This window comes from Thalassophryne amazonica, chromosome 2 (genome assembly GCF_902500255.1).
Source record: "Thalassophryne amazonica chromosome 2, fThaAma1.1, whole genome shotgun sequence".
Taxonomy (NCBI): domain Eukaryota; kingdom Metazoa; phylum Chordata; class Actinopteri; order Batrachoidiformes; family Batrachoididae; genus Thalassophryne; species Thalassophryne amazonica.
The window spans coordinates 107,570,525-107,585,815 of record NC_047104.1 but is presented as its reverse complement, the minus strand read 5'-3'; the positions used below and the strand labels follow the sequence as shown (position 1 = coordinate 107,585,815).

Genomic DNA, 15,291 nt, shown 5'->3' with positions numbered 1-15,291 from the left:
AACATCACACATTTTAGGCAAATAGTCTGACCTACTGATTATTTGGAATATGGAACATCAAAACAGTAAAAAAAACAACAAAAAAAAAAACTTTATATGTTATGCTATCAGCTGGTTTTACCCAAGCAGTAAGCTTTGATGGGCTCAAATGAGGCATATCAGGGACTAGAAAAAGTTGTACTTCTTTGGCTACTTGAGACTGGCTCCAAAAGTGAGCAGGTTCCCATATGAGCCTGTAGAAATGTGGAACTTTAGAGGAGAAAAGAGCATTTTTACAGCCTGGTGCAAAAAAGGGTTTTGGTCTCTGTGGTAAGTTTCCACATCCATGACAACTGTACAGGGGGTTTTCTAACTTCTTAGTTTAAGATATTTTAAGCCATAAAGATATGCAAAATTAGGTGCATGGCTGCTTTGAGTGACAGCAGTGTGTTATTGCTGAATTTCAGGTCAACAGTGCTAGCTCAGAGGCCACTGGGCAGCAGCTGCTAGCTCTTGTGGGGGACTGCTGTTTTGAATATTTTATTACAAATACTTGCAATAATATGGCTTGTTGTGTCGTTGCTTCTCCTAACGGCTCATCTAAGACGTCCGGGAGCCGCTGTTTTGGATGCTAATGGCATTAGCACAGTTAGCGATTTATTAGCTTGATGTCTTATGTCCAGTTAAGCCACGATTACTGAGAAAATAAGTGGAACATAACTTTTATGCCCACACCAAATCACACTGTTAGAAGAACCAAGATGCAGTCCACAAAAATAATTTTTTTTTATTCAAATATTTAAAAAAAAAAAATGCAATAAATGGTACAATGATGGCAATATAAAGATATATTTAGATTTTTATATATCTATTTCAAAAATAAAAAAAAATGAGCAACAATATTACAAAAACACCACCCCCCCCACCCCAAAAGGTAACACTCACCTTGAGATAAAAAAAAAACCACACACCCCCAAATACCCCAGCTCAATGAGAATACAAAGTAAATATGTGCATAATGGAAACTACAGGACCTAGCCCTCAGTCAGATAAGACCTGCAAATCAGTGAAATGTGAAAGAAAAGGTTGCCATTTAACTCTTAATTGGAGTAATTACCTTGGAGTAACCCTTAATTGGTTGATGATGAGTGAGTGAGGTTGCTATTTATGATCGAACTTGTCAATATTACCCCCCAATGTGTTTTGGATCTCTTTCTCCCCCCCCAAGTTTGAGGTAAAACATTATGAGCCACAGTTGGGGGACTTCCACAGCAGAAGAATGCACCGTCTAGCCATTAGAGATGAAAAACTAATAATTTCTTTTTATAAAGATGTGAACTGATCTGGGGACCAAAAATGGCAATTAATGGACAAGGCTGCAAGTCATTTCCCAGTATAGTAAAAATAATGCTAAAATAACTTGACCAAAAATTGTGTAAGCCAGAGCAGAAGAAAAAAATGTCGCCAAGTGGCAGCATGAGTTCAAGTATCTATCACATTTGTCCTCTACGTCCGTGTAGATTTCAAACACTCTTAACTGAAAAATGGACTATATGAATGGCTTTAAACTATATGAGTGTAAGGTGAGCACGAGACAAAATTGTACTTACCTCACAAACAGCTCTGTCCCACCAGTCATCACTGAGTCAAAGTCCCAGCTCCCAAGCAGTCCTTAATTTGGAGTTTGATTGATCACAGAGATCCAAGATGCAATTATGAATTTCTGAAACAATCCCTCTTCGATGTGTCTCAAAAGTAAACAAGTTCTCCCATGATTGTATATGAGGTATATGGGAAAATTAGAGAAAGACTTGGAGAAAAAATGTCTAATGTGAAAATACCTAAATAAATTATTTTTGGGCAGACCATACGAAGCTGACAAAGTGGCAAAGCTGTTAAATGTACCATCTGAATATAAATCAAGAAGACATTTTATACCTTTTTTAATGACACTGAAAAAGCAGAGTCCAAATATGAAGGGGTAAACATATGGTTATTACACAATCGACCAGACAGAGGTGCACCTACAAATTTGAAATGTTTCCTAAATTGGTACCATATCTTTAAAGTATTGAACACAACAGGATTTTTAACATACACATAGATCTTGGTTGGAAGACAGAAATATATAAAACCTGGAATAGAAGAAGAGGAACAAAAGTGGGATTCCAGTTTACACAAGGATAAACTGAGAGAGTCAACCCAACAATGTATTTTATGAATGTGTGTTGCCCAGTAATAGAATTGCAAATTGGGCAATGCAAGCCCACTGCTAAATCTTTGAAACAATGATTTACGGATCAGTGGAGGTCTCGCACCTCAAATAGCGGAGCATACCAAGATACCTGAAACGAGAATGGGAGATCTTAAATGGCAAATCAGCTTGCTGGAGTTGCAGAGCTGCTGCATTAATTGGATAACATTTACTTTTCTGAAGATTTAGTTTATATCCTGAGAAGGAACTGAAATGATCTAAAATAGAGAGAATACTCGGAAGGGTAAATGCAGGGTCAATCACATAGAACAAATCATCCGCATATAATGATAGTCTGTGTTCAACATTATTACAGACAACACCGCTAAAGGATGGAGATGACCTTAATGCAGTAGACAGTGATTCAGTGGCCGCAGCAAAAAGAGATGGCCAGAGAGGGCCACCCTGACATATCCCACGTTCTAATAAGAAATATTCTGAATAAATGCTATTTGTGTGAGCCTGTGGAGATGTGTATAATAATTTAACCCAACTATCAAAGTTATCACCAAAACCAATTTTTAAACTACAAACAAATACTTCCACTCAACCCTATCAAACGCCTTTTCGGCATCCAATGAAATTTCTGGTAAATTTGATGGAATTGAATAAATTACATTTAGTAGGGTGTGAGTATTAAAAAATAAATGATGACCCTTCAGAAAGCTGCCATTTTGTTCTTCAGAAATTATACTGGGCAGAACCCTCTCTAACTGAAGAGCAAGAGTTTTGGCCAGTACTTCGACATCAGCATTCAACAAAGATAAGAGATCTATAAGACCTGCAGGAAGTAGGATCTTTATTACTCTTTAAAAGAAGAGATATTGAAGCCTGAGTCAGCGTGGGAAGTAGCACACACTTTTCCAAGGATTCATTAAATACAGACAAAAGTAAGGACACTAATTCATCATTAAACTGCTTTAAAAAAAAACTCAATTGGAAATCCATTGGGACCTGGAGCTTTATTAGATTGCATAGCTTTAATGTTAACTCTTCAAGGGACAGTGGGGCATCCAACTCACTGGCCTTGACAGGGACAATCATAGGAATTCCAAGTTTAGCCAAGAAGGTTCGTTATTATAGTATCCATAAGGGATTCAGATCTGTACAAGAGGAAATGAAATGATTAAAACACATCGTTAATCGTTAACGCCACAGGGTCTGTAGCCATAGTTTTGAAATCCTTATACGTGAGGTAAACTGACACTTCAGCTGATGGAGTAATCGATTAGCTTTAAAACCATGTAATGTAACCATGTAATGCTTTAAAACCATTTAAAACCATGTAAGTACTATGCGTTTGTAACAACAGACAGCATTTTTAGTAGAGATCAGGTAAAACTCCACCTGAAGATTAAGACTTAAATAAAATGGAAGGGATTCACAGCAAATTGCGGATCAAGGATGCCAGTGGCAGAGATAGATTCAGTAAGTCTGATATTACGTTTTTTTATTGATATTTGAGGAATATGAAATAATCTGACCTCTGAGAAAAGCCTTTGACTCCCAGAGTAAAGAATATGATATAGATTCAGTTTGCTTAAAAGAAAGAAACTCAACAATTGAATTGGAAACAAATTCACAAAATATTTTTTCTGCCAATAAGGAATCGAATCTCCAAAGGGGAAGTAGATTTATGCATTAATATCTCAATATCTAGGAGTAAAGGTGTCTGATCAGAAATGAGAATACTTTAATAGTCAGTAGAAATAGCACAGGGGTTGAGAATATATTTCACTAATATGAGAATATCAGTGGAAAAAGTAATCTATTCTGGAGTATAATTGATGCACATGAGGAAAAAAGGAAAACTTTTTGAATGAGGGATTATGATGTCTCCAGGGGTCAACGATAGCATTCAAGGTCTTAAAATCTGAGAAAGATTTGGACATAGTGGACTGAGATATAATTTGTAGTTTTGAGCGATCCAGCACTGGGTCAAACACAATTCAACTCACCTCCAAAAAGAACAAATGGGTATTTCAATGAGGTATGCTACCAAGTAATCACTCATTCACTATCACTCATCTTCCACCACTTATCTGGGATCGGGGACCCCAAACCTCCTTTCCCGGGCCACATTAACCACCTCTGACTGGGGGATACCGAGGCATTCCCCGGTCAGTGTGGAGATTTAATCTCTCCACCTAGTCCTGGGTCTTGCCCGGGGTCGCCTCCTAGCTGGACGTGCCTGGAACACCTGGCTAGGGAGGTGCCCAGGGGGCATCCTTACCAGATGCCTGAACCACCTCAGCTTGCTCCTTTCAACGTGAAGGAGCAGCAGCTCTACTCCAAGCCCCACAGATGACCAAACCTCTCACCCTGTCTCTAAGGGAGATACCAGCCACCCTCCTGAAGAAACTCATTTTGGCCACTTGTACCCGTGATCTAGTTCTTTCACGCATGACCCGACCCTCATGACCATAGGTGAGAGTAGGAATGGAGATTGACCAGTAAATCGAGAGCTTCTCCTTTTGACTCGGCTCCCTTTTCGGCACAACAATACAGCAGAGCAAATGCAATACCATCCCTTCTGTGCCAATTCTGCAGCCAATCTCACACTCTTTTGTCCCCTCACTTCTGAACAAGACCCTGGGGTACTTGAAATCCTTCACTTGGGGCACTTGCTAGCATGTAATCTCATAGAGGAATCCACTTTATCAAAATTAGGTGCATAGACATCCACCAACACTTTCACTTACATTAGCATGCCCACAGCTATAACGTATCTGCCATTTTTATCTGCAATAGCATCAGTAGCAAGAAACTGAACTTTTTTATTATTATTAAAATAGCAACACCTTTAGCTTTAGAATTGAAATTAGAATGATGCACCGGACCCATGGAAAACAAAGCCTGCAGTGATCTTTAAACCTAAAATGTCCTCTGTATCTTCCTCTGTCACACCAACCATCTGCATGTCCTCCGTCACCACATCCATAAACCTCCTCTTTGGCCTCCCTCTTCTCCTCCTGCCTGGTGGCTCCATCCTCAGCATCCTTCTCCCTGTATACCCTTGTTGCCTCCTCTGCACATGTCTGAACCATCTCAATCTCACCTCTGACTTTGTCTCCAAACTGTCCCACCTGAGCTGTCCCTCTATGTTCATTCGTAATCCCGTCCATTCTCATCACTTTCAAAAGAGAATCACAACATCCACGTGCCACCTCTTTATCCAGATAACATAGACGTAGTAAGCACTGTGAACATGGCATCACCAGGAGCAGCAAATTGTGGGCTTTGTATCTGTTCTTCCAGGTCTCTAACACCTATCGGTGACATGACACAGGGTTTTCCAGTATACGAGGTCTGTGATAAAACTAACGTACCTTTTTATTTTTTCAAAAACTATATGGATTTGAATCACGTACGATTACATCAGACAACCTTGAACCCTTGTGCGCATGCGTGAGTTTTTCATGCCTGTCAGTTACGTCATTCGCCTGTGGGCTGGCTTTGAGTGAGGAGTGGTCCACCCCTCCCGTCGGAATCTCTTTGTTTGAGAACTTCCTGAGAGACTGATGCTTTGCTTGATCAAAATTTTTTCCAAAACTGTGAGGCACATCGAAGTGAACATCATTCGAGAAATTCATCTGGTTTTCTGTGAAAATTTTAACGGCTGATGAGAGATTACGGACTGTTGCTGTTGTTTTAAGGACTGCCCACGGAGCGGGACGTCGCGACGCGCCCTGAGCCGCCGCTGTCTGCCTGTTTCGAGCTGAAAGCTTCCAAATTTAAGCCTCTGTTGACCCAGGACGTTGTGAGAGAACAGAGAACTTTCAGAAGAGGTCGGGATCAGCAGTTTATCCGGACATTCCACTGTTAAAGGAGATTTTATTAATGAAAGACGTGTGGACGGGTCCACACGTCGGGACGCAGCCGGTGCGGTGTGGCGGCACAGGAAAAACACCTCCGTGTTGATAACCATTTGTAAAAACCAGGCGGCTTTTGATGGCTTTCAGTTGAGTGAGTATCTGAGAAATTGTTTAACAGCTGGACATGTTCCAACTTGTCCTTAAGGCTTCCAATGGAGGTGTTTTTCCTATAGCGGCGCGCGGCGCTGGCTGCGTCCCGATGCGTGGACCCGTCCGCACTTTCTTTCATTACAAAATCTCCTTTAACAGTGGAATGTCCGGATAAACTGCTGATCCCGACCTCTTCTGAAACTTCTCTGTTCTCTCACGACGTCCTGGGTCAACAGAGGCTTAAATTTGGAAGCTTTCAGCTCGAAACAGGCAGACAGCAGCGGCTCAGGGCGCGTCGCGACGTCCTGCTCCGTGGGCAGTCCTTAAAGAGACAGCAACAGTCCATAATCTCTCATCAGCCGTTAAAATTTTCACAGAAAACCAGTTGAATTTCTCGAATGATGTCCACTTCGATGTGCCTCACAGTTTTTGAAAAATTTTGATCAAGCAAAGCGTCGGTCTCTCAGGAAGTTCTCAGACAAAGAGATTCCAACGGGAGGGGTGGACCACTCCTCACTCAAAGCCAGCCCACAGGCGAATGACGTAACCGACAGGCGTGAAAAAACTCTCGCATGCCCACGAGGGTTCAAGCTTGTCTGACGTAATCGCACGTGATTCAAATCCATATAGTTTTTGAAAAAAATAAAAAGGTCCAATACTTTTCTAACAGACCTCGTATGTACAGTCTGTGGTTTTACCAAATGCAGTTTATGGTTGGTCATGTTAATTTGGTGAACTGCTTTATATTCTACCTAAAGCTGGAATAATTCATTGTAGTCATCTTTTTTTTTGTTTTCTTCTTCTGTAGTGAACTTCATAGATTTATTTCATATTAAATCATTTCATCCCACCTTTGCAGATTCACTTTAAGTAACCCCTGGCCACTGCATAAACATGCATATGTTCAGAACATAAAGTTAGATTAATCCATTCATTTAATTAAACAACCCGGATGTGCTTTTCTTTCCAATAGTGGAGGATTATAGTGGGAGGCACCAAATGCATCCCAAAATCAGAGCTTCCACTAGAAGATGATGATCCTCAGTCTCAGCCAGCAGCACCCCCCAGCAGTCGCCTGTGGCTTCACCCCAGTGACCTCAGTATTGCCCTTTCAGCATCCACTCCCCTGTACATTCCTGGAAAGATCATCCATGTGGTGCACAACCATCCTCCAGAGACATGGTAAGACAAGATGGTTTAAAGATCTGGGTGGATTATAGTAATTAAATCACCAAACGTGCTTTTTAATTATTGTTGTGTTTCCTGCTGGTTCCAGAAGAAAGGTCCATCACCTGTCCATCTGCTACTGCTTAAACCTAGTCTTTGTATAACAACTTGAAATTTCTATAGATAATTACTAGAGCCACACTTTTGAAAGAAATACTGAATACTTGTTTAAATTTTATTTTTCCCTGCTGCACTGCAAATTATTTGGTTCCTACCAGGATAGCAAAAAAAAACTTAGATTTACAAGTGAAGTGTTGGATAATTTATCTTGTTTTAAGGGTTAATTTCTTATTTCAAATCAAATCAGTTTTATTTATATAGCGCCAAATCACAACAAACAGTTGCCCCAAGGTGCTTTATATTGTAAGGCAAAGCCATACAATAATTACGGAAAAACCCCAACGGTCAAAACGACCCCCTGTGAGCAAGCACTTGGCGACAGTAGGAAGGAAAAACTCCCTTTTAACAGGAAGAAACCTCCAGCAGAACCAGGCTCAGGGAGGGGCAGTCTTCTGCTGGGACTGGTTGGGGCTGAGGGCAGAGAATCAGGAAAAAGACATGCTGTGGAAGAGAGCAGAGATCAATCACTAATGATTAAATGCAGAGTGGTGCATACAGAGCAAAAAGAGAAAGAAACACTCAGTGCATCATGGGAACCCCCCAGCAGTCTAAGTCTATAGCAGCATAACTAAGGGATGGTTCAGGGTCACCTGATCCAGCCCTAACTATAAGCTTTAGCAAAAAGGAAAGTTTTAAGCCTAATCTTAAAAGTAGAGAGGGTGTCTGTCTCCCTGATCCGAATTGGGAGCTGGTTCCAGAGGAGAGGAGCCTGAAAGCTGAAGGCTCTGCCTCCCATTCTACTCTTACAAACCATAGGAACTACAAGTAAGCCTGCAGTCTGAGAGCGAAGCGCTCTATTGGGGTGATATGGTACAATGAGGTCCCTAAGATAAGATGGGACCTGATTATTCAAAACCTTATAAGTAAGAAGAAGAATTTTAAATTCTATTCTAGAATTAACAGGAAGCCAATGAAGAGAGGCCAATATGGGTGAGATATGCTCTCTCCTTCTAGTCCCTGTCAGTACTCTAGCTGCAGCATTTTGAATTAACTGAAGGTTTTTCAGGGAACTTTTAGGACAACCTGATAATAATGAATTACAATAGTCCAGACTAGAGGAAATAAATGCATGAATTAGTTTTTCAGCATCACTCTGAGACAAGACCTTTCTAATTGAGAGATATTGCGCAAATGCAAAAAAGCAGTCCTACATATTTGTTTAATATGCGCATTGAATGACATATCCTGATCAAAAATGACTCCAAGATTTCTCACAGTATTACTAGAGGTCAGGGTAATGCCATCCAGAGTAAGGATCTGGTTAGACACCATGTTTCTAAGATTTGTGGGGCCAAGTACAATAACTTCAGTTTTATCTGAGTTTAAAAGCAGGAAATTAGAGGTCATCCATGTCTTTGTCTGTAAAACAATCCTGCAGTTTAGCTAATTGGTCTGTGTCCTCTGGCTTCATGGATAGATAAAGCTGGGTATCATCTGCGTAACAATGAAAATTTAAGCAATGCTGTCTAATAATACTGCCTAAGGGAAGCATGTATAAAGTGAATAAAATTGGTCCTAGCACAGAACCTTGTGGAACTCCATAATTAACCTTAGTCTGTGAAGAAGATTCCCCATTTACATGAACAAATTGTAATCTATTAGATAAATATGATTCAAACCACCGCAGCGCACTGCCTTTAATACCTATGGCATGCTCTAATCTCTGTAATAAAATTTTATGGTCAACAGTATCAAAAGCAGCACTGAGGTCTAACAGAACAAGCACAGAGATGAGTCCACTGTCTGAGGCCATAAGAAGATCATTTGTAACCTTCACTAATGCTGTTTCTGTACTATGATGAATTCTCAACCCTAACTGAAACTCTTCAAATAGACCATTCCTCTGCAGATGATCAGTTAGCTGTTTTACAACTACCCTTTCAAGAATTTTTGAGAGAAAAGGAAGGTTGGAGATTGGCCTATAATTAGCTAAGATAGCTGGGTCAAGTGATGGCTTTTTAAGTAATGGTTTAATTACTGCCACCTTAAAAGCCTGTGGTACATAGCCAACTAATAAAGATAGATTGATCATATTTAAGATCGAAGCATTAATTAATGGTAGGGCTTCCTTGAGCAGCCTGGTAGGAATGGGGTCTAATAGACATTTTAAGTGTTTGGCATGCTTATTTGTAGCTTTAACAATCTTAATTCAAGACATCCTGTGAAGTGAAATTATCTGTCCATGCAGCAAATTAATTTCCCTCATCTTTAGTGTTTTTAGACACCCCATTTGTGCAGTGTCGTGAATAAAAACAAACAAAAAAAAAATCCTTAAAATGTAAAGTGTGAGAAGAGTTAAAAGTAATAATTATGCAGCAGATCTGGAACACCATAACTTTCCTGACTTGAGAACTCTCGTCCTCCAAAGTTATTTTATGACAGTCCACAACCTTAATAGGAATCTTGTGTGTAGACAGACTGAGGACATCTCTGTGAACTGGCAGATGTAATTGTTGAGATTGCTCTGTTGATTTTAACTCATTTTGAACTCTTTCATGATGTTTAATGTCACTGTGCTGTAAAAACTCTGGGGAAATAAGGCAAAAGAAAATATTTGATTTCTGTAACTACTAATCACAATCTTTAGCACCAGTCTTTTGAAAAAGTAGAATTTTTGTTTTGAATTTGATTGTGTCAATGCAGATGTACTATTACCTCTGTTCTGTGTTCTCCATAATGAAGGATGTGAGCATGATGTTGAAATGGTACTGGTGTTGGGAAGATGTCATGACAATTGTCAAATGAGGTTATACTCATCAATATTTTACTGTTTGTTTATGACATCTCCAAGCAGATTCTACAGTGAGTTTTGATGGTCCAGAGCCATCACTCCATCCTTAAACAGTCTGCTCACACTGGAGATGGGTTGGGCTGGTTTGTTTTCAGTTGCAGCCACTTGGAACCCCTTGCTAATGTGTTCTGATGCTGTTTTTGATGTAGAGATTACCTATTGCTTCTGAAGTTACATAAAATGTTGCCACAAGGTTTTGGCATTGCATTGCAGTTTCTTGTTCTTGAAGGCTTCATGCACAGCATTATCTTAGGTTTATCTTAAAAAGAAGACAAGCTCTTGTGGTTCTTGTTTGTAACAAAAGTTTAAACTATGCTGCAAACATAGTTGTTGGTGGACTATTCAGTGTTACTTTTGACTCTTATCCCTTTGTGGTTTTTAATGACTTTCCAACAAAATGTGGCATTCAGGTTCATGTTTTTAACATATCACCAGGTATTCTACTCAGGGTTGTGCTGACTCCTGGGTTGTTGTAATGACTATATTAATGCTTCTCTGCATTGTTACTATAAGTGAAGGACAATGAGTGGGCTGCTGTTAAATCGGCACATGTTCACTTTCTTTCATAATGAATGGCAGCTTTTGTCTCTCCATCTCTCCAGCTGTGGTCAGGAGGAGCCAACATACTCAGCTTTGTGGGGAGACAACAAAGCCTTTGATGAGGTCATCATTTCACCCGCCATGCTTAATGAGCACATGCCCCACATGGTGATGGAGGGCCTAAACAAGGTGTGTGTGTGTGTGTGTGTGTGTGTGTGTGTGTGTGTGTGTGTGTGTGTGTGTGTGTGTGTGTGTGTGTGTGTGTGTGTGTGTGTGTGTGTGTGTGTGTGTGTGTGTGTGTGTGTGTGTGTGTGTGTGTGTGCGCGTGCACTTGTGCATGCATATATAATTGGTGTGGATATCAGAATCATGACTGGATTCTATTTCCCAGAATGGGAAAGGGTTGACTCTTTGGGTTTCTGTTATTTTCACTGTGTAGGTTTCATGAGCTTCTTTTGCTAGACAGTTCAAATATAAAGTGGAGTACAAATGTTTACAGAATTATGTATTGTGTAATATAGATCCTTATTTCACAATTTTAAACTAAATTATTAAAAATCAGTTACTACTCATTTCTACTGCATCTTTCCAGTGATGGAAAATTTCTGATCATTGGGGTAAAGTGCTGTTTATGCCATGCATAAACATGGCAACATTTCATTAAACACCTCTGTCTTACAGTACTAACCTGTAGTAGTTAGAATCCTCTATGATACAGTTCATCAGTAGTTAAATGTCCCACATCATTGTAACAATGTCCAGTTTAAAGTAGCTATTTTCTCCAAACCACAAATCTGGTTATTTCTGTAAAACTTTCATTCCAGCATTAAAACACTTCTTCTAAAAAATTTGCAGAGAAAATTTTTTTCTTAAAGACTGTATTATAAAAGACTCCCATTACACATGGGAGGTGCAGTCGTCCTATTTTTCACATTTTTAATTAGAATGTCTCCTGCTTGTACAAATCGGCAATCAAAAGCACACAAGATGTATACGATTTCCCGTTTACTGTGTAGTACAGTTTTTTGTTTTTTTGTTTTTTTTGCTGAAATGGTATACCTCTTTAAAACATATTTTCCAGTGGGTTATTTTTTTAAAGATATGTTAGAAGGACTTAAAGACACTTTCTGCATGAGAACCACTGCTTTTGTCTTTGCACATTGACCAAGTGGTGAAGCATGGGAACTTATGGTTGGCTTCAGGGGCTTTTCCGGTCTTCCTAAGTTTATTTGACATGTGCTCACACAATGTGTCCTTGATTTGTATTTTTGCATGTGATGAAATACTGTTTGGGGACTGCACTATTTTTTTTTTTTTTTTACTGAAGCTTTAAAGTTCTAAGTCTGCTAGTCTCTGACCAAATGTGTTGTTAAGACATTTTATTTATTTATTTTTGGTGGAGGGCCCCATCGTGTGTGTGTGTGTGTGTGTGTGTGTGTGTGTGTGTGTGTGTGTGTGTGTGTGTGTGTGTGTGTGTGTGTGTGTGTGTGTGTGTGTGTGTGTGTGTGTGTGTGTGTGTGTGTGTGTGTGTTTTCTGTACCTAGACTGTAGTGTGATGCCTCTGATGTTTCTGCAGGTACTGGAACCATTTTGTCCCCTGTCTGAGCAGGCAAACTCGGAGCCAGAGGATGTGGAACTTATTCATCCGATCTGCAGTGCTACTGCACTTATAGCATCACAAACTGAATTAAACACAAATCTTGTCCCCTCTGATGGCTCATCTCTCACCAACCAAGACTTGTCTTCTACTGCTACCCTTGCAGAGACAGAAACTTTGTCTGTCCCTTTGACTGGTTTGACCACATTTTGTTTTTCAGATGCTCAGTCTGTCATTGCAAGTCATACGCCAGATTCTACGTCTACGACACAGCAAGGCTTGGTGTCTGTTTTGACACTTTCTAATGGTCATTTTGATCCTTCCTCAGGAACCGTCTGTCTTGAGCAGGATTCCTGCCTTCCATCACAACACCAAGCAGGGCCACTTGAGTTACCCCTTTGCATGGTTGGAAATGAGACTGGAAATTCTCAAATCGCGTCTGAGTCTAACTGTATTCACATATACTCGTATAATTCTCCTATTAAGAGAGTAACACCAAATAGATCCCCACAGGGAAAAGAGACTTGTAGGTCACAGGTGTCAAAGTCTCTCTTTGTTTCTGTGGTTTAATCTTTGTATCCTGCTGGGATACATCATACTTTGCCAAATCCTTAAATTTGTGTTCCTGTTAAGAGGGTTTAGCGTTAGTCCATAAAATCTGGAGGAATGCTTTCTGTCCAGCCGTGCACTAACTTTCAATAAATAGGGGTATACTCATGATAAACAAGGTCTCTAACATTTGTTGGACTGAGCACGGTCACAGTAGACCAGAGTGCAGTGCAGCTGCAAGAGCTTTTGTGTTGTTGTATGTGGCATGAATGCCACATTGTTTTTCCATATAAAGCCGGCCACTGGATCCAACAAGTTCAACTAGGCCTATCGAAGCACATTCCAGGAAATGGAACGAATTGACTTCTAAAACAGAATAACTGCAATGAGTTGATTAAAAGTAAAAAGATGATGAAGTGGTAAATGTAAGCGCATTTGTCTGGAATACACTAAAATCACTGATATTCAGGGATACTACACAACTGTCACACCTTTAAATGGAAAGTGATCCTTTTTTGATCTTTAGTTCAAAATCTACCTGTATTCTTATTAATTAGACTGTTCTTCTAACTTTGCTTTATATTGTTCTGCATTTATTCCTGCTTCTCTTTCACAGCTGTAGTACCTTTGGTTGTCAAGTCAAAGGTGTTTGGTTGGACGTCAGTGAGGCATGAGATGGCAACAACTATCCTTGTTCTTTATTCTTATGTTTCCATGCCAACCTCAATTCTTCCACACTGTTTCTTTTGTTTTATCTACTCCTGTCAGGAAGATGGTCAAAATGCATAAAACACTTCCATCTACTGTATGGCAGTGTGAATAGCGCCTGCCCAGATATCATACTGTTGTTGCACTGAATCACAATTAACAAACAGAATTATCAGTTTTGCAAATGCCTTTTTTTTTTTTTTTACAAATGAAAAAATGACATTTTACTTAAAAACCAACACACATAACTGTAACGTGTTTTGGTTTTTAAGTCAAATAAACCAACTAATCAGTGATGAGCGGAGGCTCATTTTCCCATAATGCCTTTTGGCATCTGTGTGTGTTAATGTTCAAACCTTCAGAATTAGTGCGTTATTTTAAAATTAAAAGATATGTTTTCACTTTGTAAAAATTAGAGTTGACATTAATGTAGATAAACTGTCCAGATTAATTTGGTTTATAAATCAAAACCATAAGTCAGACCTGCTTTGCTTTTCATGACTTTTGCCTCGCATCTGGAGCACTGTATGTTGGATGTAAGCGAGGCTCCTTCTGCTAGGGTAGAGTTGAGCTCAGCTCCTCACGGCTGCCGGACTGCTGCAAAACATGTAGCAGACAGGAACCAACATATATGATTTTAGGGTTTACAAATGTTTTTGACCATTACTAACTGTCCCAGCAAAAAACGTTAGCGGACTAAGCGGAATTAAATTTAGCAAAAGCTATTTGGTCCGCTGATGCTTTTTGAAGTTGACTCAAAAGCTAATCTGCTAACAAAAATGTTAGCTTCGCTGATTAGTGGTTAGCAGATTAGCGGAAGTGTGCCCACCACTGCATATATATGTATATAACTTATATATGTATATAAGTTGTTAACTTTCACTCATTCCATTTGTGACATAACAGATCATTTACATTTTGTTCGATTTACTGAATATACCAGTACTATCTTGTTTTTTGTCTTTCTGCTTTTGTATTTATTTTTACATTATGATGTATGGTTTCCTTCCCACTGCCGCCAAGTGCTTACTCACAGGGGGTCGTTTTGACCTTTGGGGTTTTTCCGTAATTATTGTATGGCTTTGCCTTACAATATAAAGCGCCTTGGGGCAACTGTTTGCTGTGATTTGGCGCTATATAAATAAAATTGATTTGATTTGGTCATTGTTTCAACTAATTAAAGTTTACCAATTACATGTACTAGCTTAACAATGTGATTTTCAGTGTCTGTTTTTAACCATTAACACAAAAACTTTTTGGTGCATACAGTTTTCAGATTTTTTTTAATTTATTTATTTATTTATTTTCACCGTTTTGCAGAATTAGGTGTAGATTTGCCACCATATTCTACTGACAGTCATCTGAACTACACAATGCTTTTTAAATATTCTGCAGTAAATATCTCTTATAGTCATACTTGTTCCTTATGTTACTGAATGTGTTCATCTGATAATTTGGATGTTGCGTAGCCAGACACGGGTCATGTATGTTACTTTTGTTGTTCACATACCTGAAACATAAGATATTGCTAATGACAACTGATTGTGACATTGTCAAATTA

At 39.4% G+C, this 15,291-nt stretch overlaps 1 protein-coding gene across 2 annotated transcripts in view; it reads left to right on the top strand.

Moving 5' to 3' along the window:
• Window positions 1-15,291, top strand: part of dagla (diacylglycerol lipase, alpha) — a 145,377-nt gene that overhangs the window by 123,984 nt on the left and 6,102 nt on the right. For both annotated transcript variants that reach the window (XM_034191390.1, XM_034191386.1), the window contains exons 17-18: window positions 7,172-7,380; window positions 10,939-11,065. In XM_034191390.1, coding sequence (XP_034047281.1) covers window positions 7,172-7,380; window positions 10,939-11,065 — 336 coding nt within the window. The remainder of the gene's footprint in view (window positions 1-7,171; window positions 7,381-10,938; window positions 11,066-15,291) is intronic.